This window comes from Bos mutus, chromosome 3 (genome assembly GCF_027580195.1).
Source record: "Bos mutus isolate GX-2022 chromosome 3, NWIPB_WYAK_1.1, whole genome shotgun sequence".
NCBI classification, from domain to species: Eukaryota; Metazoa; Chordata; class Mammalia; order Artiodactyla; family Bovidae; genus Bos; species Bos mutus.
In genome coordinates this window covers 91,071,912-91,095,967 of record NC_091619.1, presented here as the reverse complement: position 1 = coordinate 91,095,967, position 24,056 = coordinate 91,071,912, and the positions used below count along the sequence as shown (strand labels likewise).

General features: G+C 56.4%; 1 protein-coding gene across 2 annotated transcripts; it reads left to right on the top strand.

The window, feature by feature from the left end:
- Positions 1–547: 547 nt before the first annotated feature.
- On the top strand, positions 548–23,903 carry PODN (podocan). 2 transcript variants are annotated; one of them, XM_070368037.1, is made up of 12 exons: positions 562–705; positions 1,115–1,208; positions 8,246–8,556; positions 9,939–10,032; positions 11,567–11,631; positions 13,199–13,308; positions 14,282–14,438; positions 14,734–14,849; positions 15,394–16,051; positions 19,065–19,213; positions 20,306–20,513; positions 22,978–23,903. In XM_070368037.1, the coding sequence occupies exons 3-11, from the start codon at positions 8,251–8,253 to the stop codon at positions 20,484–20,486; spliced, it is 1,836 nt and encodes a 611-aa protein (XP_070224138.1). In that variant the 5' UTR covers positions 562–705; positions 1,115–1,208; positions 8,246–8,250; the 3' UTR covers positions 20,487–20,513; positions 22,978–23,903. The 2 variants fall into 2 exon arrangements, with proteins under 2 accessions (XP_070224137.1, XP_070224138.1); XM_070368036.1 differs by lacking the exon at positions 1,115–1,208 and having other exon boundaries at positions 548–705.
- The last annotated feature ends 153 nt before the right edge of the window (positions 23,904–24,056 follow it).

Genomic DNA, 24,056 nt, shown 5'->3' with positions numbered 1-24,056 from the left:
TAGTCTCAGCCCAATTTATCGTCCTTCAAGGCTCACCAGGCTGTGGGCGCAGGGCCAAGGTGTAGGGGTGGAGGGTTGTTGGGGGGAACTTTTCCAGGAAGGGGCACAGCAGTGTCTTGGCTCGCTGCTCAGTTAGCCACGGCCCAGGACCCCAAGGTAGGAGAGTGAACGGAAAGGTACTCTTGTCTGGAGCTGTTGCAAAATCCTCTCCCCGGAGGGAGGTAGAACTCAGACGCACTTGGTGGAAGGGGCCCGCTCTCTCGCCCGCCCTTCAGGTGCTGGGGCCCGGAGGGGGTCCGGTTCCACTTGGGAAAGCTGGGAACTAGGAAGCGTCGCCCCGCCTTCCCAGTCTCCTAGAGAGGGGTCGGGGCGTGGTACGGCGGCCCCGCCAGGGCGGAGAGGGGTGAGGGGTCTGTGCGGCGCCTCTTCCTCCAGGGGAAGTGGGGCTCAGCCCGGTCCAACGCCGGGAGGGGCAGGCCCTCCCCTGCCCGCGCCTGCCGGGACCCTGTGCCTGTGTCCGGAGGAGGCCGGCGTCCAGCAGATGCACGCGGGGGGGTGGGGGCGGGGGAGAGGCGGGGAGGAGAGAACCCACAACAAAACTTGCGTCGGTCGCCGAGCGCACGGCTGGACTTGAATGGAAGGAGCCCACGCCCGCGGAGCGCAGCCGAGACTCGGGAGAGCGCGGTGGGCCGGCGGGCGCAGCAGGTACCGGGCGCAGGCGGCCGGGTGGGCCGAGGGCCGGGACCTGGCTGGACAGCGGATTCGGACTTCCCGCCCTGGTACGATGGCCCCAGCAGCTGGCCCGGCGGGGCCACGCATCTCGCCCCCTCAGTCGAGCCCTACCCGGAGGGCGCAGCCAAAGAGATCTGCCTCAGGGGCGCGACCCTCCGCGGTCCCGACCCGGCAGGGGCCTGTTCTCATCTCCGGCGGGAGGCTGGTCCCAGCCCCGGCCCCTCCCGCTGCGCACATCTGGAAAGAATCTGCGGGCGGATGGGAGGGGGGAGTGGAAGGGGGCAGGCGACAGGGAACGTAGGGGGCAGGTGGAACGGGGTGGGTAGAGGAGCCCTGTACTTGGAGCCTGGTCGCTGAGTATGCCCGTGTCTTTCCACGTCAGATCATCCCAGGTAGCCCACTCTTCGACCCCTTTACAGACAGAGAAACTGAGGCCTGTAGCGGGGCAGAGATCTGCTCCCAGGACGCGCGGACAGGTGAGGCGGAGCCCGCGCGTCCCTGTCCCAACCCGCTCTGGGCTTGGCTCCTCAGCCCCGCGCCGCGCAGTCTCTGAGCCAGAGCTCTCAGCTGGTGTCTGGTGTCTGTCTGTCTATCCCGCTGCCTCCCCGCTGGGACAGCGGGACTGAGAAGGGGGTTGGGGGATGGCGGCGTAGTGCAGGGTCCGGGGCGAGGTGGGCGCGCCCCGGCGAAGGCGCTCAAAGCTCCTAGGTCCTTAAACCTCCAGGCGGGCCTGGGCGGGGGATGCGATCCGGCATTAAAATACCTGATGCGCCGTCAGGTGGAACAGGGGGCGGCGGCGAGCTGCTGGTGGCCTCCGGGGCTGGGGCTGAGGCTGGGGGTGGGCGGTAGCGGCAGCCTGAAGTTCAGGAGAGGAGCAGACACAAGCGTGCTTGTGGCAATGATCGTCCGGATCCGAGTCTGGGATGCACAGAAGGATGCGCACCCTGCACCTTGCAGAGCATCATGGAAAGATGGAGGGACACACACACTGGAACGTCTACCCTTGGACTTCAAGCTGGTCCGGGAAAGTGATGCTGTGGTCAACCCAGCTACAGAAGGCCCCACTGGGAGCCCCTGGGAGGTCATGTCCCCTTTTAGGGTCCAGGGCCAGCCTTTTCAAGTTAAGAAATGTCAGATTCACATGAATGCTTTCATGAAATCTTGAGGGAGCATCTTTGTCCCTTCTATCTGAGTCTTGGGACAGGGGTGACTTAATGGTTGCACCTTTAGGCCTGGCAGAGTCCTACATAAGAGCTCTGACCATGATCTCCTTAGAACCCTTGATAGCTCCCTATCAGCAACCCCTTAGCAGATTGCCTGATACCCTTGGAAACTTGACTTTCCCTTCCCTGTTTACCCTTAAACACATCTTCCTCTTTACCCTCCCCACATTGTGCCTTTGCTCATGGCTTGCCCTCTGCCTTGAGTGCCTTTTCTTTCCCTTTGTCCACCAGGAGAATCCCTACTCAGTCTTCAGGACCGGCCCAAGGCTCTGAGCAGGAGTCAGAAGACACAAAATCTAATCCTGGCCTTGCCTTTAAAATACTAATGAGTAAACTGAGGAAATCAGACCAGATGATAATATTGTAGCTCTTTCCAAGTCTGCCTTTCACAAATACATTCCTTCATTCAGCAAACATTTCCTGAGCACCTGCTCCTTGCCTAGGGAGTCAGGGAAAGCTCAGCTGAGCCCTGAAGGGTGCTGCGGGAGCATCACAGAACTCCCTAACCCAGCAGGAGTGGCTTCCCAAGGCAAAAGCATTAGAGTAGCAGCTTGCTGGGAGTGGGCAACAGTGGGAGCCTCTTTGTGCTTTAGTTTTCTCCTCTGCAAAGTAGGAAGACTCATTCTTAGTCTTGGGATTTCTGTTGTAGTCAGTAAGATACAGCTTTTGGGGCCCAGCACAGAGCAGATGCTCAGCAAATCTTTACTGAATTTGAGTGGAGGAGGGAGGTGGTGCTGGGGGTTGAGGATTGACCTCCTGATTTGGATCTCCCTTCACCCTCCTTCTTCTAGTCCTGCCTTAACCCCTCATTTAAGCAGTTCTGGGCCTTAAGGTTTGGTTCCCGGGGGGTAGGGGTGGATGGGTGACAGTGGGTTCCAGCTATTTCCACAGTAACAGTAACCCCAAGTATGTTGCACTTGCTGGGTTCCAGCATCAGCTGGGCACGTCTTTTCATTGACTCCTCATGAGGAGCTCTTATCTCATTGCTTAGACTAGTAAACAGAGGCTCAGAGCATGGAAGCGACTCATCCAGGTGCACACAGCAATTCAAATTGGAACAACTCCAACAGACTGAACTGTCCCTCTCTCCCAACAGTGTGAGCTCTGCTCATCAGGACTGCTCACTCTGGGGACTTCCAAAGCCTCGAAAGGCTGTTCTTCCACACACAGCTCCAACATGGCTCAGCACAAAGAAGGGACTTGGGGGCTTATCTTGCTCCACATTCTTAGAGAAACAAAACAAAAAAATTGAGACTCAGATGGGTCAGTGATGTCACCAAAGTCACAAGCAAATGAGGTGGTGGAACTGGAGCTACCCAGGATCCCAAGGCCCTCAGGGTGGCTGGCCAAGCTGGAAGAAGGGGGACATAGAACTGGGGCCACCACTGTCCAAGCCCTGTTACTTCTCCCACTCCCTTGAAACCACCTCTTCCTCTCCATCCTGCAGCTCAGCAGCTCCCTCCGCCTAGACCAATCTTATTATCCCTTGCCTGCAGCACTGCACAGCCTCTATGAGCTCCCCACTGGTCCCTCCATAAGCCTACCTATGCCACACTCCAGTTCTTCAATAACCTCTCATCTCTCCAAAGATAAGGGATACTCTTCCTAATCTGGCTGTCTACTTTTTTCTTGGCTTGGACCATGGCCACTGCTCAGTCCTCCAACCCCCACAGATACTCTAGTGAGCTTTGTAGAGGTCACGTGAGTGCTCTTGCCCCAGGGCCTGTGCACACACTGACCCCTTTGCTTGTATCACCCATTTCCTTTTGCCTGATAGTCATCCTTCATGGCTAGATAAAGCATTGCTTTTTCTTGAAGTCTTTTTAGCCTCGGACATACTTAGGCCTCCTCTGGGCCCCTGTGGACTCTAGGTTCCCTCTATCACACCTCTGATGACACTGGTATTATAATACTCAATTTACACAAAATGTCTAGACCAGCACTGACCAACAGAAATATGAGAACCACCAATGTAAGCCTTGTGTGTGACATAAAATTTTCTAGAAGTCATGTTAAAAAGAGTAAAATGAAACAGGCAATGCATTTTAAAAAAAATTAATTTATTTTTAACTGGAGGATAATCGCTTTACAATATTGTATTAGTTTCTGCCATATAGCAACATGAATCAGCCATAGTTATAAATACGTGCCCTCCCTCTTGCACCTCCCTCCCACCTCCCACCCTGTCCCACCCTCTAGGTAGTCACAGAGCACTGGGTTTGAGCTCCCGGCGTCATACAGCAAATTCCCACCCTGCTATCTGTCTTACATGTGATATTGTATACGTTTCAATGCTACCCTCTCTATTCATCCCATCCTCTCCTTCCCCCACAGTGTCCACAAGTTTATTCTCTATGTCTGCATCTCCATTCAATTCAGTTCAGTTCAGTTGCTCAGTCACGTCCAACTTTTTGCGACCCCATGAACCACAGTGTGTCAGGCCTCCCTGTCCATCACCAACTCCCAGAGTCCACCCAAACCCATGTCCATCAAGTCGGTGATGCCATCCAACCATCTCATCCTCTGTCATCCCCTTCTCCTCCTGCCCTCAATCTTTCCCAGCATCAGGGTCTTTTCCAATGAGGCAGCTCTTTGTATCAGGGTGCCAAAGTATTGGAGTTTCATCTTCAACATCAGTCCTTCCAATGAACACCCAGGACTGATCTTCTTTAGGATGGACTGGTTGGATCTCCTTGCAGTCCAAGGGACTCTCCACTACTATCCTGCAAATAGGTTCATCAGTACTATCTTTCTAGATTCCACATATATGCATTAATATATGATAGAAACAGGCAAAATTTTAATAATTTAGCTCAAAATGTGCAAATATTGTCATATAATACTATAAAAATAAATGAGATATTTTATGTTATTAATATTAATGATATATTTTACATTTTTTGTACTGTTTGAAATCCATATATACTACATTTTATACTTATAGCACCTCTCAATTTAGTGTAGCCACATTTCAAGTGCTGATAGCCACATGCAGCCACTGTATTGAGCAGTAGCTATGTGAGGTTTTTAAGGGCAGCAGCCATACCTGAGTCACTTGTTTGGGTCCTCAGTGCCCAGCTGTGCTTGGCCCAGGGAAAGGCTCCATGGCTTTGTGGTTAAGACCAAGGCTGGGAACTTGGCCTTGCCACTTAACAGCTGTGTTATATTGGCCAACCCCATTGGGCCTCAGCTGCTTATCTATAGTGTAGTGGTGATAACATTTTTAATCTGGCTCATATGTTAATATAAATTAAATATTTGTATAGATACAGTGTGGAGAAGGCAATGGCACCCCATTCCAGCACTCTTGCCTGGAAAATCCCATGGACAGAGGAGCCTGGTAGGCTGCAGTCCATGGGGTCGCGAAGAGTCGGACACAACTGAGCGACTTCCTTTCACTTTTCACTTTCATGCATTGCAGAAGGAAATGGCAACCCACTCCAGTGTTCTTGCCTTGAGAATCCCCGGGACGGGGGAGCCTGATGGGCTGCTGTCTATGGGGTCGCACAGAGTCGGACACGACTGAAGCGACTTAGCAGCAGCAGCATAGATACAGTGTACAGATCCTTACAGATGCAAAACTGAAGGTGAAGGATGAGAACTAGCTGGTCTAGTGAGTGTATAAGATTTGTGGGGAGGATCCTTCTTGGCCTCCTGCCCTGATTGAATCTGGGGCCTGGGCCTGTGCCCGTACTTCGTCTCCCAGAGTTTGGATCTGCAGTGGGGTCAGACAGGTGGGCAGGCAGGCTAGGGAGACTCAGGTCTAATGCAGATGCTCCAGGGGCTGGAAGCTGTTGAGATAGCTGGGGGGTTATAACGAGCCCTGGGAATAGACGGTCAGTAGACTGGCCAAGGATTTATTGCCCATTTGGTCAGGGCGTGAGGCAGAGGGGTGTGGTAGGGCAGGCAGGGCCAGGCTGTAGCATGCATCCATCACTGCTGCTGATGGAGCCTGGGAGCCGTGTGTGCTTGGGCCCCCTGGTTCTCTGCTGCCTCAGGGGCCTGAGTCTGCCGAGGCCTTGTGGACCTACCTATGGGTCAAGCTAGTCTGGCTGCCGGCCATCTTCTCTCTCCTCACAGCTTTCTTTCTGGGGCCTCATGCCCCTTTTACAGGGCTTACGTAGGCTGGTGGGCAGTGGTTATTTTACTGGGGTCTGCTGCCTCTTGGAGACTAAGGGCATGGACCTTATCTACTTTACCTGTATCCCCTAGGCCTAGCACAGGGCTAGATGGGGCCTCACCTTCAAGAGCTGGCTGAGCCAACAAGTGAGGCTAAGCAGTATCTGAAATACCGCAGCAGCCACGGGGCAGCAGAATTCGCTGAAGAATGGAATGTGCAAATCTTCAGTGAGGAGGTGGGCCTAGCACTGGGCCAGAAAGGCACAATCAGGAGCTATGCACTGGAAGGGGAAGAAGCAGGGGCTTCTGAAGCCGACAGTGTTGTGGTTGGGACATCAACAGTGCCCATGGATTGGATGTTAGTGGTGGAGCTAACTAGCAGGGAGCTAACATTTATTGAGCACTTACTGTGTGCAGTACATGCATCCCACTGACTCTCACAGTCCCCCCAACAGGAGAGCTCTGGGGCCACCCAGTTGGATGGGGAGGAATGTGAGATTTAGAGGGTGGCAAAGCTTGCCCAGAGTCACAGGACTGATGAGGGCCAGAGCAGAGGTCACAGCCCCGGCTCTCTGGCTCAGAGCATGCCTGCTTAACCAGACATCAGTATCACCATCAAGCTCCCTGTTTGCTCAACCCTCCCAGACCCAGCATCTCATCAGAGCTTTCTAACCACTGGGCTGTGATCCCTGGGCTCATGGTGGGAAGAGATCCTCAGGCTGCAGAGTGGGTGCACCTAGGCTTGGACGCCTGTCGTGTACCTGCGTCGTAAGCATCACAATAGTGAGAGCAGCTTCATCATCCAGTGGGTGCCGGGGGCTTTGCATCTGCTTTCTTGCTGATTCCCTCCAGGAGTTCTGAGGTTAGATCTGTTATCTGCATTACAAGATGAGGAACAGGCTCAGCAAGGTCAGAGGCACTGAGCAGTAAAGGGGACCTGACCTGGGTGTGTATGACTCCAGAGTCCGCGTACCAGAGCTACTGCTTGTCCCAACTTACCGCACCCCAGAGATGTTTGCTAAGTGAGTCTCTTACAGGGAACTCCAGGGACCAGCCCAGAGCTAAGCCATGCCCATGGCTGCCTGGATGATGGAACCCCAGCATCTTCCCCAGTGGCCTAAGGCCACCCCTCTACCTGCTCCTTGCTGCCTTAAGGGACCATGCTGGGGAGAGGTCTCTTGCAGGTGGCAGTTGACCAAGAGCACCACAGGTTGCTGGTGAGGGCAGCTGAGGGTGCAAACACCAGAGACAGGACTTGAGTGTTTTTCAGGCAGTAGCTGCTCCATTCACTAATGACTACTCTGTGTGAAGCACACAGGGACAGAGAATGGCTCACAGCTCTGTGTGGGAGAAACACAAAACATCACATTTTCAACTCATGCCAAGCCCTGGGGGAACAAAGTGATACCGAGCCCTGGGGCATCTCATATGCCAGGGGACCTAACACTGGCGTTAGTTCTTGGAGAAACTGCTGATTGCACAAGAGGCAGGGCGGGGAGAGGGGGGCGGGTGGTGGCGGTTCTAGGCAGAAGGAACAGCACATCCCAAGGCCTGGAGGGAGGAACACGAAACAGACAATAAGCAGGGCAGGTGAATGTGGGAGCTGGAGGAGAGGCAGGGCCATGTCCTGAAGATCCTGGAATGGCAATCTGAGGTGCTGGGACACCTCAGACCTGTGGTGTCCCAGACCTGTTGCTGGCCCACCATGACCTGTGGCTGCTCAACGGACAGGCCCCTTCCAGCACTGCCTGTGCCAGGACAGCGAGCTCAGCCAAGTCCAAGCCAAGCCCTGCAAGTCCAAGCTCTTCCCAGGCCTCAGCTTTCCTTTCTGTGAAATGAGGGCACAGATCCCTTGAGGCCAGGCCCAGAGAGGGTTCTGGGAGGTTTTGCAGATCTGCTTAAGGACAGGGATTCAGCTCACCTGCCCCCCACTCCCACCCCTGCATCCCCCCTCCCCAGCCGCCAGAGGGCAGAGCTGATAAGGGGGTGTGGATGGGAGGGCGGCAGCCAGCAGAGCTGGTGTGTGCAGAGGACAGGGTCTAGAGGGGCTCTGCCCTGTGGCGTGGAAGGCCCCAGCATGACTTCCATGGGCCCTAGTCCTTTGGCTGCGCTACCTGATAAGTTAAGTCAGCCCCGGTCTCTGGGTGAGTCTGAATTGACCCCTCCTGCAGGCACCATGGCCCAGGGCTGGGCGCTGCTGCTCCTGCTGCTATTGCCGCGGCAGCTGGGAGTGGTGCTCGCCGTGAGGGCCCCAGGATTTGGCCGAAGCGGCGCCCGCAGCCTGAGCCCCGAAGAGAATGAATTCTCGGAGGAGGAGCCGGTGCTAGTCCTGAGCCCTGAGGAGCCGGGACGTGGCCCAGCCACCATCGGCTGTCCTCGAGACTGCGCCTGCTCCCAGGAGGGGGTCGTGGACTGCGGCGGCATCGACCTGCGCGAGTTCCCGGGGGACCTGCCCGAGCACACCAACCACCTGTCCTTGCAGGTGAGGTTGGGACGCTGTGCCAGTGGTCACGGTCACCGGGGGCTGCCCCACACATAGTGGCTCCCATCCTGGAACCACCCCACCCCCACCACAGTCCTTGCCTATGGCCTCCCACCCTCCAGACGCAGGGCGCTAGGGCAGGTCAGACAAAAGGATGGCTCCACCAGGGGCATCCCGGCTCTGACATTCCGGGCACAGAGCCTTGTGATGTTATGACCTGCTTTGTCTCGTGGCAGGGTCTGGGCTGAGGCTGTCTGTAGAGTCAGGACCTGTCTGAGCTCCAACACAGACTTGTCCTCAGCTGACCCTCTGGGAAGACAGGGTACCTCAGACACCATTATGGACCAGGAAAGTGAACACACAGCAGACCCCCAAGGAGCACCCTGGGGGCTCGGGGGGTCTAGTGCTGTCCCCAGCTGAGGCCCAGTCTAGATTTTAGAACCTCCCGAAGTGGGACACAGCATCCCAGATGAGAACTCTGGGGGCATTGATGCGACCATAATCACCTTCATGTATCCCTGAGGGACAGGGAGGGGCTGCTGCGCCTGTTTCCAAAGGAGACCAGGCCCAGAGAAGGACAGTGACCGGCCCATGGTCACACAGCCCCCATGGGTCTGCACTGGCGGTGGTGGGAGCCCAAGACCAAGGGACCTTGAGGGAAAGAGACAAGCCGAGGACAGGACTTATTCTTGGTTCATTCACCAAGTAGCTCCTGTGAACCAGCTCTATGCTTCTGGTCCTGTGTGGGCTGCTGGGCAAGTAGGAAGGTCTCGGACATATATTGCCTGTGAGGTGCTCACTGTCTATCTGGGAGGCAGAGACCTAAACAGGTAGAAGGAATAGACAGAGATTGAAGGACTGGTGCTGTGAGGCCAGAGCAGCTCCTAGTCCAGCCCCCAATCCAACCCAGGAAGGCTTCTGGAGGAGGTGCTACCTGACCCAGGTTTTAAAACATCTCAAGGGGAAGCGGGATCCCCTGGGCCAGGAACCAAAGGTGGGTTTCTGGCTTGGGGAAGGGGGGAATGGGCTGGGGACACCTGTCACTAAGTGGGAACAGTTCTGGAGGGAAGACAGCATTCTAAATTTGAACTGCCTGTGGATATCTGTGTGTGTGTGTGTGTGTGTATATGCCTGCACTCTTAGAAGGGGGGCCTGCACCTCTGCTGTGGATACTGCTGTACCTGCAACACCCACATGTGGGCCTGGCTCAGAGCCCGTACCCAGGGTCTGTCCACCATGGGGCAAAATCCCAACGGAGGGGCCCAACGGAGGGACTGGCTCCTGCGAATGGACTGAGCTGGGTGCAGGCCTCTAATGGGGCAGGAGCCCTGGGCACCCCCCCTTGTGTTGTCTCCTCACCGTCTCCACCTCTCCCCACCTAGAACAACCAGCTGGAGAAGATCTACCCCAGGGAGCTCTCCCGGCTGCATCGGCTAGAGACGCTGAACCTCCAGAACAACCGCCTGACTTCCCGAGGTGAGGGATCGCCCAGGGCTGGGGGCTGGGACCCCAGACAGGAAACTAGGTGCCTATGGGGAAAGCCCCGCCCTGCAGACCCTGGCATGTGGGAAAGAGCAGGCCTGGGCTGGGCTGGCCTCCAGATCCACAGCACGTGCTCCTGTGGTTGCCTAACAGCCACCGCTGGGTGTTTCTGAGACCGGGGAGTCTGATCAAGGGAGAGGCTTCGAGCAGCTCAGACTCCAGCGTCCGAGGAATCACAGAGGCCTTTAGAATCAAAGAGTGTAGAATCCTCAAATTTTAAAAGTTTTTTTTTTTTTCCTGATGATGAAAATAGTTTCTAATTATAGTAGAAAATTTGGAAATATAGAAATTAGAATACAAAAACCCACTCATTATCCTGCCACTGCCACCTGAAAAGTGAAAGTGAAAGTCACTCAGTCGTGTCCGACTCTGCAACTCCATGGACTATACAGTCCATGGAATTCTCCAGACCAGAATACTGGAGTGGGTAGCCTTTCCCTTCTCCAGGAGATCTTCCCTACCCAGGGATCGAACCCAGGTCTCCTGTATTTCAGGCAGATTCTTTATCAGCTGAGCCACATGAAGTTCATCACTATTAACATTTTGGTATATTTCTTTCCATTAAAAAAAAAAAAAGCATAATTTATACACCATAAAGTTTATCCAACTCAAAGATATAATCTGATGAGCTTTTATAAGTTTATATGTTGTACAGCCATCACTACAATCCAATCCAGTCTTTTTTCTTTGTGTTTTTAATTCATAGCTGTACCGATAGTATTGATACTATAACTGTTATAATTGCTTTGTTTCACTTAGCTGTTAGCTCAGCAGCATTTCTCATGTTGCTGAAAACTCTCCACGGCCATCATTTGACACAAGGTATTCCACAGAGGGATGCAGCACAGTTTATGTAACTGTTCCCTCTTGTTAGATACTTGGGTGAGTCCCAGCATCTGAGGGTCTGGGAGCTCAGAACTGAGTGTCAGAGGCCGACCTCAGGACTGGAGAAGGGCCAGCCTGGCTGGGCTCCCGGTGACAGCTGGGTTCTGACAGCGCATCTGCCAGATGGGGCAGGAGAGGGCCAGGTGCAGGGCGGGGGTGGGAAGGGGCTCAGAAGCCATTGGCCTGCTCTACCCTGCCTGGGGCTGGGTGTGAAGATTCTCTCTGACCCTCTGGAGCTGTCCCCAGGGGCACACTCCTTCTTGGCAGGTCCTCTGCCCTGTGGCCTGATCTTTTGGGTGCCCATTCCCACCCAGGCTGCCCTGAGAAGGTGAAGAATCAGCCATCTCTCAGCGGACACTTGTCATCTGCTCTTCTGAGCCTGGGCCTCTGAGAGCAGGGTTGGGGGTGGGGTGGCACTGGGCAGGCCTGTTGGGACTGGCTGGGTAGGGGTCAGAGCCGCATCTGCCCCAGGCAGTACCTCCCTGTCCTGGCAGGCGGGGTGGGTGTGGGGTGGTCAGTGCTCACGTGCTCCCCTGTAGCGTCTCCTTCATCCAGGGCTCTGACCGATGCCTGTCCTTTGAAGGGCTCCCGGAGGAGGCATTTGAGCATCTGACCAACCTCAATTACCTGTACCTGGCCAATAACAAGGTGAGGGGCCCGCAGCAGGGCAGGGTGTCTGGGGCTGAGCTCAGGGAACTTTCACCAGGGCCTCTTTGGGGCCAGCTGCTGGGTTCCTACTGGTGCTCAGACACAGTCCAGACCCCACACTTTAACACAGGGCTTCAGAGTGGTCAGATGATGACTGAGGCCAAGGCCTACATCGGTGTAGTGGGGTGAGAGCTCATCCCCACGGGGAGGGGGCATTGGAGGGCTTCCTGGAGGGATAGCATTTGAAGGGCCATGAAGGGTAATGGGATTTCAACCAGAGGCCTCAAGGGGGAGGGCACTGCAGTAAAAGGGACAGCATGAGTGAAGGGACAGAGGCACTCAGCCTCGCAATATTTAGCCTGCCGCAGGGCTCTGTCCTGGCCCTTCTCTCCAAACTCCTAAGGTGGCTATCTCCTCCTTGGTCTATAACACCCATCTACATCAAGGCCACGTCCAGAGGTGGTCTCCAGGCTTTCCCCTACTCCCACATGAGACTCAAAGATCCACCTGCCTCCTCAGCATCTCCCTGGATGTTTGATAGAAATAGAACTACCTGCTCCCCATCTCTGGAAGGGGCATCTCCAACCATCTGCAACGCCCGCCACTGGTCAGAGCCATGAATCCAGGAGTGCTTGGCTCACCCACGTCTGCTCTCTCCACAGCTCCCCAAACCCCTGCCCTGCCCACCAGCACAGGACAACCACCTTCTCATCTGTGGCCCTTCTCCTCAGAGCAGCCAGAGGGGTTTTTCAAAATCTTGCCCCACTCTAGCTCTATATTGTCCCTTCCCCACTTAAAACCCTCCCAACGGCTTCACCCTCTGCCCAGGAAGAAACCCACATGTCTCCTTGAGGCCTGCAGACCTGTGTCCCCGGCCCTCCTGGCTTTCTTAACTCATCTCCCCACTGGCTCCCACCCCCCAAACCTGGCAGATCCCCCCCATGGGCCTCTACTCACTGTTCTTGCTGTGTGGGTGCTCTCCCCCACAGATGGCATTTAGAGTGCCGTCATCTATTCTCCAAGCACCCCACAAAGTCGTTCATTGTCTTCAGTCTGTTTGAATTCCTGGCACAGCAGTGATCACTCTCGATGCTTTTATTCCTTGTGTATCATCTTCTCCACTAGGATGTAAGCTTCTGGTGTGGGTGGTGTGGGCAGGGATCTGTGTCTTGTTCCCTAGGACATGTCCAGGGCCCGAACTCTGCCTGCATATTGCAGATTTCAGGGAGTACTGTTGAATAAGTGAAGGGTGGATACCGTGGACTGAGGCTGGAGAAACGTGGGTGCTCACTGTGCCTGCACAGAGGGCCAGTGTCAGGGGGCAGTGAGGGAAGAGGCCAGGAGAATGGGCAGGCCAGGGGACAAGATGGAGAGATTTGAGTGTCAAGCTCAGGACTATGGGGAGCCATAGACGTTCTGGTTTTGTGTTATTGGAAACTTTAGAAAGATGGCTCTAGTTGCAGAGAGGAGACAAACTGAAGGGACTCAGATGAGCAGCAGGTAGTGTGACTCCATACCGGCCTCTCACCCTCCACTGGTCTTTCTACCCCAACTCTTCCCTTTCCAGCTGACCTTGGCACCCCGCTTCCTGCCAAATGCCCTGATCAGTGTGGACTTCGCTGCCAATTATCTCACCAAGATCTACGGGCTCACCTTTGGTCAGAAGCCAAACTTGAGGTCAGAGGTCAGAGGGGGACCCTGGGCTTAGGTTGGGGAAAGGGGGAAAGCTGAGGCAGAGGTTTCAGGCCCTGAGTGGGGTACAAGCAACCCAGAGAGGAGGGATGGGCAGTGCAGTGCAGCCCTGATGCCCCATGCTCAGGGCTGAGGTGGCAGACACCCAGGGCTGCAGGGGCACAGGGTCTGGAAGGCTGACCCCTAAAGGAGGAGAAGGAGTCAGTCCAGAGGTAAGGACAGAGGGTGATGTCTGGGGAATTGTGGGGAGCAGGTGAGGATATTTCCCTCCTTGCCCAGCCCCTGGGAAGAGAAGCCTCTTCCAATAGGCAGAGCTGCCCTTGCTGAGAGCTGCTCTGGGTGAGGCCCCACAGCACAGGTATGTGAACAGGGGTGGGGTGGGGGTGCTGGGGAGGAGAAGGTGCTGACAGCCTCAGGTGCCACTCTGTTGTCTTCTCTCCTTGTAGTAGGTTAGCTCCATGAGGGCAGGGACTTGTTGGTTCTGTCCACTGCTGTATCTTTAGGATCTGGAACAGTCCTGGCACATAGGGGCACTTACTGTATGCTTGCTGAATGAATGAGGGGTCACCTCCTCTGAATCCAGATCCTGTGCTGGGCACTGGGGACAAAGAGGTGACAGGGACAGGCTCCATTCTCAGGAGGTCCCACAGAGCTCAGAGCCAGCTGTGTGGACAGGCAGGGACTCCAGGGCTGCAACACTTGGGGAACAAGTGAGAACCTTGAAGGTTATGGAGAAGCAGGGACTGGGGATCAGGAAGTCTTGTTTCTTCCACTAACTTGTGGGGTGGTTCCTTCGTCCCCTCGACTATGTAGAGGGAACTGGATTTGGTGGAGTCTGAGGTTGTTGGGATGGGAAGAGGGTGCCCTGGGCCACAGGCTCAACCTGAGCAAGGTCTGGAGGCTCACCAGGTGAGCTGGTGTGGGGATGGTTGAGAGAGAACCTGCGCCTCGCCCCCAGGTCCGTGTATCTGCACAACAACAAGCTGGCGGACGCCGGGCTGCCGGACAACATGTTCAACGGCTCCAGCAATGTTGAGATCCTCATTCTGTCCAGCAACTTCCTGCGCCATGTACCCAAGCACCTGCCACCTGCCCTCTACAAGCTGCACCTCAAGGTGGGAGGGAGAGGGCAGGAAGGAGCACTGCCTGAGCAGGGGGAGAGCCCAGGCCCACATGGGCATAGCCGTGAGGCTTCGGGGCCTCGGCACGAGCTGGGGGGCACCGAATCCACTGCAGACAAGCAGACAGAGACCCAGACACCTGGCCGTCAGTCCCACACTAAGTCTTTTAGGCCTGGGCCCTCTCCCCATGGCTCCCCCAGACCCCTCTCCATATCTCATCTCAAGGCTGCGTCCTTGCCCCTTGGCTGTCCCTCATGCCCCCTTTCCCACCCTCCCACCCATCTCTCAGAACAACAAGCTGGAGAAGATCCCACCAGGTGCCTTCAGCGAGCTGAGCAACCTTCGTGAGCTGTACCTGCAGAACAACCACCTGACTGATGAGGGCCTGGACAATGAGACCTTCTGGTGAGCCCCTGCCTGGCCTCCGAGTGAGCTCTGCGCTCAGGAGGCCCCTCCCAGGGCTCACCTGGCCGGGTCCTTGCCCACCCGCCCCTGGCCAGTTTTCTCGGAGAAGGAACTTTAAGGCTTGTGCCTTTACTGATACTTCTGTCCCAAAGAATAGCACTATGTAAGTCCTGCCCAAATTCTAGTAAGGCAAGGAAATGTTTGCAGAGGCTGGATTCTTGGTACAACGTAGAAACTCAAGCATTCTTGTTGAAGGCAGATCTATTTTCAGCTTTTTAGGCCCAGGGTAGCCTAAAAGGACAAAAAGCTTTAAACAGTCTTCAAACAAATCCTGTGTCAGAAACCATGCTAGATCCTTCTTACACCAATGTATCATTGAGTCAAACCACTGAGAGGCTGGGAGAGGACTGAGTTCCCCAGTCAGCTAGTGGCAGAGCTGGGATGAGTTAGAGGGAAGTCTCCTGCCACCTTCCTTGGGAGTAATGCTGGAAACAAGTGCCACGTGGGCTCCTGCCCACAGACCTAATCCCCCGCTTCCCTCCAGGAAGCTCTCCAGCCTGGAGTACCTGGATCTGTCCAGCAACAACCTGTCGCGGGTGCCGGCGGGGCTGCCGCGCAGCCTGGTGCTGCTGCACCTGGAGAAGAACGCCATCCGGAGTGTGGACGCGGACGTGCTGACCCCCATCCGCAGCCTCGAGTACCTGCTGCTGCACAGCAACCAGCTGCGCGCGCAAGGCATCCACCCGCGGGCCTTCCAGGGCCTCAAGCGGCTGCACACGGTGCACCTGTACAACAACGCGCTGGAGCGCGTGCCCAGCGGCCTGCCGCGCCGCGTGCGCACCCTCATGATCCTGCACAACCAGATCACCGGCGTCGGCCGCGACGACTTTGCCACCACCTACCACCTGGAGGAGCTCAACCTCAGCTACAACCGCATCACCAGCCCGCGGGTGCACCGCGACGCCTTCCGCAAGCTGCGTCTGCTGCGCTCACTGGACCTCTCCGGCAACCGGCTGCACACCCTGCCGCCTGGGCTGCCACGCAACGTGCACGTGCTGAAGATCAAGCGCAACGAGCTGGTCGCCCTGGCGCGTGGGGCGCTGGCCGGCATGGCCCAGCTGCGAGAGCTCTACCTCACCGGCAACCGGCTGCGCAACCGGGCCCTGGGACCCCGTGCCTGGACCGACCTCTCTGGTCTGCAGGTAAGGGGCCAGGGCCGTGCCCATTTGGGTACTACTGGTCAGGCTGCCCTGAGCCCACCCATCTGCTGGGCCCGGGTGAGGGGGGAGCAGGAGGGCAGGGCCTCTAGAGAAGGGCCTGCTGGGCAGCCTGGGCATTAGGGTATGGAGCCTGGGCCATGCCAAAGGTCTGGGCTCATGGTACAGCAGCACAGGGCAGAGTTCAGCTGGCAGGCAAGGCAGAGCTTTCCACCTGCAGGGACAGGCTTGAGGAACTCTGTAGGGACAAGGGGAGGTCATGGCTGCAGGTGGGGGGCATTGTCCCAGAGGACTGAAGGACAGGGACAGTTCAGGTGGCATGAGAAAGCGGAGCTCACCCACCTGTGGGCACAGGATAGGTGCCTGGAGAAGGCTGGGCTTGGGGGAGGGGAGGATGGCAGGTGCCTGAGGTGGGTTAACCTCACCAGGCTGTAGAGTCTAGAGGAGTGAACTTGAGGTTTCTGGGACTGACCAGTGGCTGTGGCTCCTGTAGCCACAGCCCGAGACAGGAGGGCTGTCTGGCCATGTGAACTGAGCCTCCTTGGTTATAAGTGAAGCCTCCCGACCCAGTGAAGGGCTGAAAGGGACCTTCATTAGGGAACCTGGGAGGCTCTGCTGTTTTACCAGGTCGCCTCTCCCAAATGTCCTCAGGCCTTGCTCTGCCCTTTTTCGCAGGGCTCTGCTCACTGGGAGGCCTTCCTTCACCGCCTGCCACCTTCCTCTGCTTTGTTGTCTTCATAACCTCTTCCCTCCGACAGTAGGTCATCTGTTTACTTGTTTGTTCCTGCTCTTCCTGCTGGAACACGGCGCAGGCGTTTTAGTCTGTTGTGTGCACTGCTGGACCAGGGCCCTGCTTGTGGGAGGCACACAGTACATGAGTGTCAGGGGAGCTGTCAGGGTGGGGATGTCTGAGGGGAGTGCAGGGGAGAGGCCCTGAGAGTGGGAGGCAGGGAGGTGGGGCTGAGCCCCGAGGATGAGAGGTGGGAGGCGGCTGGTCCTCCAGGAGCAGCCAGGGTCTCCCCCACCCAGAGAGCGCTGCTACGTGTCAGACATCAGGGTCCAGCCACCTGCGCCAGTCTCTCTTGTGCCAGTTCTTAAGGGGTCCCAACCCCATTGCCCTCTCCTCCACACCTGCTCCTCCTGCTGCATTGGCTAATTTGCCGAAGGGGGTGACACCCACCTGGGTGTCCATAGGAAATGTGGATGCTGCCCTGCTACCCCCTTTTCCACACCATCTGACCCCCACTGCCCACTGTTACTGAAGCTGCCCAGTCTATCATGACATCTCCCCATCTCTCCACTTCTCTCCATCCTACTGGTCATATCAGAAAGTCAAGTCACCCCCATTTCTTCCTGGACCTCAGCTTCCTAGGAGCATTCTACTCCTATATTCCACATGCAATCAGCAGGTATCTTGAAAAAATAAAAACACAAACGTGCTCACTGTACACCCACCCAGAACCCTTCTGTGGCTCCCCTTTAGAACCCAGACCAGAATCCTGGCCATGACCTTCAGTGCCTGGTCTGCCTCTGCTCCCAGCTGAGCTTCTTGGTTTCCCAGATGCCCTGGACTTTGTTTATACTGTCCCCTTGGCTGGAAGGCCAGTGACACCTACTCATTCATTCATTCTACCAGCTGATACCAAACCCTGACCACATGCAGACCCAGTTCTAGAACTGAGGACCTAGAGGGGAATAAGACAGATCCAGGGTTACTGCCCTCCTAGAGCTTATCGTATACCTAGGACTCAGCTCAATTATCACCTCCTCCAGGAAGCCACCAACGATGGGCAGGTTAAATGGCTGTCTGGGTGAGTCCAGTCAGGAGTGGGGTATTTGGTGAAGATCTTCCTCAGCCTGTTGGATCTTTGCACAAGCAGCTGCTCTCACTGCTCCAGAGCTCCCACCTGTGTTGGCTGCCGTCTGCTCCCCCAACCCTGATTGGGCTGAGTCGGTCCCCTCCCCGGCCCCCGTATCACAGCCCGGTTCCACTGCTGTCATTGTCAGATTGTGGTGTCCATCTCTCCTGCCAGCCTGGCTTCCCGAGCACAGAGGAAGTGTCTCGGTGGATTCCATGTCCCCAGTGTCCACGGGCACTGAGGAGGTCTAGAATGAATGAGGAAGTACTGGATCCGTGGGGAGCAGGGAGTCCTGCTGGTTGAGAAGGTGACAGGGAGGCTCCCTAGGGTGCCTGAATTGTGTGCTCCCCTGAATCTGGAATCTGGATTTATGACCCCCAGTTCCCTGGCCCTGAGCCCCAGCCTGTCAGGGTGAGGAGGGAGCCTGAGATGATGGAAGCCCACCCGTGGCTACACAGGTGTGTATCAGGGCGAGGGTGCTGACAGCCTGAGGTGCAGGCAGTGAGCCATACCCGGGCATGTCCAGGGCTCCTTCCTGCTGCAGCTGTGCTCTGCTCCCTGGGAAAACCACCCCATGTCCCTGGCCACCTGCTTCCTGGACTCTAAGCCTGTGGTGAGTCTGACACTGACCAGTCTGGGGCCTGGTTGCCATGCCAGGGTCACTGTGGGCCTTGAATTCTGGCCCTCAGCCCCTGTCCACATGGCCCTGAGATCTACAAAGGAGCAGCCCCGCCCCCATCCTCATCCGACAAAACTGGGTTGTGATTTAAAGACTGGAGGACACCTAGTCCCTGCCCTTCTGGGGTCTTTAGTCTGAGGGAGGTGACAGGTGTGTTAAGGAGGACGGACTTTAGCACCCAGACACTGTGGCCATGAATTCATGTGGCCGGATGGAAGGAGCAGGGTAGGATATACGCCAATTATAACAAGCATTCGGAGTCACAAGCCCCAGCTTCCAGGCTCTACGGGCCCTATGGCCTGCAATGGATCTCTGAACCTCTCCAAGCCTCTGTTTTCCCATCTGGAAATGGGGAGAGTTATAGAGCCCGCCTCACGGGGTTATGAGATTTAGAATGCTCCGGGTCAGTGGGAGCTTGGCAAGCTGTCAAGTGCTGTATCTGCCCTGCTCATCCCTGCAGCTGCTCGACATTGCCGGGAATCAGCTCACGGAGATCCCTGGGGGGCTCCCAGAGTCGCTGGAGTACCTGTACCTGCAGAATAACAAGATTAGTGCCGTGCCCGCCAATGCCTTTGACTCCACACCCAACCTCAAAGGGATTTTTCTCAGGTAGGAGGCCCTGCCCCTACCCCTCAGGGGGCTGCCCAGCTCCAGCAGAATGGTTAGGGCCCATGGGAACCACTCGCAGGTGGAGGCCAGTGCTTGAAGCACGTCAGTGCTTGAAGCAGTGCTTCCACTGAGCAGAGCACTGGTTACATCAGAGAGCCCCAGTGAGCTCCTGTTCCCTTAGCTCTCAAGGGTGGAGACAGTCCTGGCCAGGCCTGGTGAGGTTCACTGGTTTGTGAAAGGGCTTTGGAAACTTTAAAAAGCAGAACTTGTGGGTGTTCTTGATGTTCCTATGGCAGGAAGGGACCACAGAGAGCATCTTCCCAATTTACAGCTGGGAAAGCTGAGGCTCAGAAAGCACAGTTGACTGCTGTGTTCACAGCTGGACAGGCTGGGCCTGGGCCTCAGACCCAGGATAGCAGATGTTCAGGTCATCGCTGGGTTCTGGGGGTTTAGGATGATTCAGGGGACCCAGCTCCCCAAGGAGAGCAGAACCAGAGTGGTCCTTCCCACCATCCCCCTCCAAGTCAGACAGATCAGAGAAAGGCAGCATGTATACTCCCAGGGGTTTGTGGCCCAGAAGGCTCAGGCTGGGTGACATCAGGGTGCAGTGTGACCTGTGCCTCGGCTCCTGCAGGAGACTGAGGTACAGAGAGTTGAGGGGGCCTGAGATCAGAGCCCAGCCTTCTCCTTCCCAAATGTGTGTCCCCAGCCCACTGTGGCCCTGGCCTTTCCCGTGCCCCTCTACACCCAGCACCAAGGTGACTTCAGGCTGGCCACAAAGCATCCTCAGACCTCCAGGTTAATGCCAATGGGCAGGCAGGAGGACTTGCCTGTGTCTGCCACCCTCAGATCATAGTAAGAGCATATACAGTGGAGGCCTTCTCTCCTCCTTAAGACGTCACCCTTCCCCGCTGCAGTAGCCACACAATACCTTGAGCGCCCTGTGATGGCCTGGACTCCTAAGCCCCCTTCTTTTGTGCTTACTGCATGTCTTCCTGGAGGGCCCGTCCCTACCACTCCACTTCTGGGCTGGGTCACTGTGGGGACACTGTTTGGCTCATGGCACAGACCTCACTTGGGTGCCCTGAACAGGTTTAACAAGCTGGCTGTGGGCTCCGTGGTGGAGAGTGCCTTCCGGAAGCTGAAGCACCTGCAGGTCTTGGACATAGAGGGCAACTTTGAGTTTGGTGACGTTTCCAAGGACCGGGGCCGGTTGGAGAAGGAAGAGGAGGAGGAGGATGATGACGAGGAGGAGGAAGAAGAAAGGCGATAGGGACTGGGTGAACGGGATCTGACATAGGTGGGTGGTCTGTGTGGGGCGCCCCAGCCTGCTTCACCACATTCCTGCCCCTGACCCCAGTCTAGGGTCTTTCTGCCCATTCTCCACCCTCTGTACCCTGCTTCATTGTTCATTTTGCAAATCTGTTAGAGCTCTCAGTGTGCTCAAGGCCCTGGGTGTGAGGTTGGGGATGACAGCATGCCAGCGGGAGGCTGGCCCGTGCCAGGGCCTCCATCCACAGCGATGCGTCCCCGATGGGACACACCCAGGGACTGGGAGGGAGGAAGCACGGAATGAATATGGGGGCCCACAAGGAGGCTACTGCTGCAACCCAAGCCAGAGATGCTGGAGGTGGGCAGTGAGGATGCAGACAAGCAGATGAGCCTGAAAGAGGTCTGGAGGTGCAGACTTGAGGGCCCAGCTAGTCCTGCTGGACGTGGGGTGAGGGAGAAGACAAGATCCCAGTTCTAGCTTGGAATTCCAGGTGAACGATAGTACTATGGAGGAGCAGGTCTGGTAAGGGGAACTGTGAGTTTGGAGGGCACTGGGGAGCTGCCCAGGGTGGACTGGCTATTTGCATCTGGGGCTCCAGAGTGAGGTCTGGCTGGAGAGGGAGGTCCAGGAATCGTAGGCCTTGAAACAGTCCCCGAGGCCACGAGAGGCTGGGGGAGCTCTCCAGGGAGAGAAGAGGGAGGGGGATTGCCAGCTGGAGGGGAGCAGCGGGAGGAAGGGGACAGAGCACCAGGGGAGGGAGGCAGAGCTGCAGACAGCCCAGGACAGAGAGTCATCACACGCGCACATAGTGCACCAATGTGCACACACTCACACTCATCAGATGCACAAAGCAGACACTCAGACACACACTGCACATGTGCACAGATACACTCGCATGTACTTTACTGTGTATTCACAGATGCAGGACAAGTACACCATTGCATATACTCATGTGTGCACGCGAGTACATACATGCATGCCGCCCCAGGCACATATGCCCTTGTGTGCACATGTGCACACACACATATACACGTGCATGCCTGTTATGCATCCATGCACAGGAAGTGGAAGGAATCAGCTGTGTGAGCATAACAGAGACTGATGGAGCTGAGCATGACCACGGACCCACTGGACTTATCTACAGGGAGGTCAGTTGTGGGGAGCAGTTTCAGGTCCTTGTGGGGAGCAGTTTCAGGGGCAAAGAGGGTGGAGAAAGTGGCTGGAAAGGAGAGGGCTCAGGGATTATAGACAAGTCTGTTGAGAAGTTTGATTGTGAAGAGATGAGTGAGGCTGGTGGTGGGAAGGATGCATGAAGCTCAGCAGGATTCTGTTCACACTGGGCCTTTTTTAAGCAACGGAGCTGGTTTGAATGCCAATGGGGAGAGGCCCATGTTGAGGGAGGAGTTAAAGGCATAAGAGAGGAGAGCTGGGTGTAGCCCCACCTGTGCAAGCAGGAGGAAGGACTGACTTGGGCAGGAGGGTCAGTTCTCCAGAGGCTACAGTCACATGCAGATCAGCGGCTTTGTGGCTGGATGTGAACTCACACCCGCTCGATGCCTTCTGGTTTCTTTGTGCAACAGGTACTCAGCAGACCAGGGTGGGTGTGGAGATGATGGCCAGTTGGATCCTTCCATGGCTGAGGTTTTGGCCAGGAGTGTGAGACAGGAAGGCAAGGAACAAGGAAACTGAGGGTGCTGGCAAGAGAGAGGCTGCCTTGCAGATGCTGGGGCTCAGGCTGGAAAGGGAAAGGGTGCAGATGGGAGGGGTTGGTCTCCTGGGGGAGGAGGTCGGAGGGTGGGCATGGTGGTGAGGAGTAGCCATGAGGGGAGGTTTGGTCAGGAGAGATATCAGAGTAAGCTGAGCTGGGGGTCCAGGGGCCACTGGGTCACTATTAGGATGCTGAATTGAAGTAGGGTCTGAGACAGAGAGAAGTCTGAGTGGGGTTGAGGATCCTGTGGAGGACATAGGGAGGAGGGAACAGGGGTCCAGCTGATGGCAGAGAGAGGGGTGAGTGTGCTGGGCTTGCTACCTGACTGTGGAGGGCGACCCCAGAGGCAGTGCTTGGGAGTCACCTTTCTTGACTCCTGGACCCAGGGGCGTGAAGGCAGAGCCCCTTATCTCCATGCATTGTCCTCGGGCAGAGCCAGGGGCCAGTGACTGGGGTGACTAGCCATTCAGTGGGGTGCTGGGGCCCTCAGGAAGGCACTGTGGGTCCTAGGGTGGAGAGAATCTACCCGTCTGGAGGACGTCGACCACAGTCAGCAGCCCCGGGAGAGGCCAAAGGGGTCCAGAGGTTTCCAGTCCACACCAGGCCCCCAGGAGCACCTCCCAGTGGGCGCCCCCCACTGGCTCTGGACTCCCAGGGCAACTTCCCCTTGGGCCTGCGGTTGCTTGACCCTGCCAGGGCCCCAGCTGTAATCCCCTTGGCCCCGGCTGGGTTTGGTGGGCAGGTCTGCCTTGGCCTCCCCTGACGCGCCCGCGTGTTCTGCAGGACGACGGACCGCTGGAGCCTTTCTGCAGCACGTGCCTGAGCCCTGCGTGCCCCTACTCTGCCTTGCTCACAGACACTCCCAGCACAGCACCCACCAGGCCCCACTCCACACATAGGCTGGACCCAGTCTCCCCTCCCCACCCCTTCCTGCAGTCCATCCACAGCCAGACACCCACACACAGCCAGCTGCATAGCGTCCTCCAAACTTCCCCCTGTCAGCCCCACACTCAATGCTGCCCTCAGTCCCTGAGTCCTACAGACAAGGCAAAGGGTCTGACCAGCCCCAGCACTCATGGGTACCTGCTCCCTGCCCCGTGGACACATGTACACACACACACACACATACACAAGTCACATGCAAATAGCTCTTCTCAGTCTCTGCCACCAACAGCTCTTGCCCCAGCCAGAAATGGCCAGCTCACTGTCTGTCTGTCTGCCCTCTCCGTCTGTCCCTCAGAGAAGACAGAGAGTTATCTCCATGCTGTCTGTGGCCAGGTGCCCGCACCCTCTGGAACTCACAGACTGGGTCTTCCTTTCTCTCCATTTGAGGAAAGGAACCCTCAGGACTGCTGCCTTGGCCCACCGGTCATGCTCCCCAAGGCTGGGGCAGTCATTCCCCTCCAGGCCCTGGCCGGGCCCAGACACAGCTTTGCTGGATGAGCCCCACTGATGCCAGAGGGAAGGTCTGAGGCTGCTGATGTCTTGGGCTGGAGCTCGGCGGAGGTGGCGGGGCTGGGTGGAGCAAGAGCGAAGGGCCCAGCTGCACCGATGAGAGAACTTTTTTATTCTTTGAGCCTGAGGGGAGTTCTGGGTGCCTTTTTTTTTTTTTTTTATTCTTTTTTAAGGAAAAAAAAATGATAAAAACTTCAAAGCTGATTTTTCTTGTTACAGAAAAACTAATATAAAAGCATTACCCCTGTCTGGCAGCCTGTGGCCGTGTCTGTGTGTGCTTCCTGCCAGGTGCTGGGCTGAGGCCTGGCCGGCCGGGCAGGACCCAAGCACTTCAGCACCTTCTGACCAGCAGGAGTCAGCGCAGAGTGCAGTTCTGGGGGCCCACAGAGTCATCCCATGGAAAGAAG

What these genes read in the sequence shown, in the direction of transcription:
- PODN (XM_070368036.1), top strand. Translation starts at nt 8,251, where the DNA reads ATGGCCCAGGGCTGGGCGCTGCTGCTCCTGCTGCTATTGCCGCGGCAG. An exon ending in CAACCGCCTGACTTCCCGAG is followed by an intron (nt 10,033 to 11,566) that starts GTGAGGGATCGC and finishes TGTCCTTTGAAG; the next exon opens with GGCTCCCGGAGGAGGCATTT. An exon ending in CTGGACAATGAGACCTTCTG is followed by an intron (nt 14,850 to 15,393) that starts GTGAGCCCCTGC and finishes GCTTCCCTCCAG; the next exon opens with GAAGCTCTCCAGCCTGGAGT.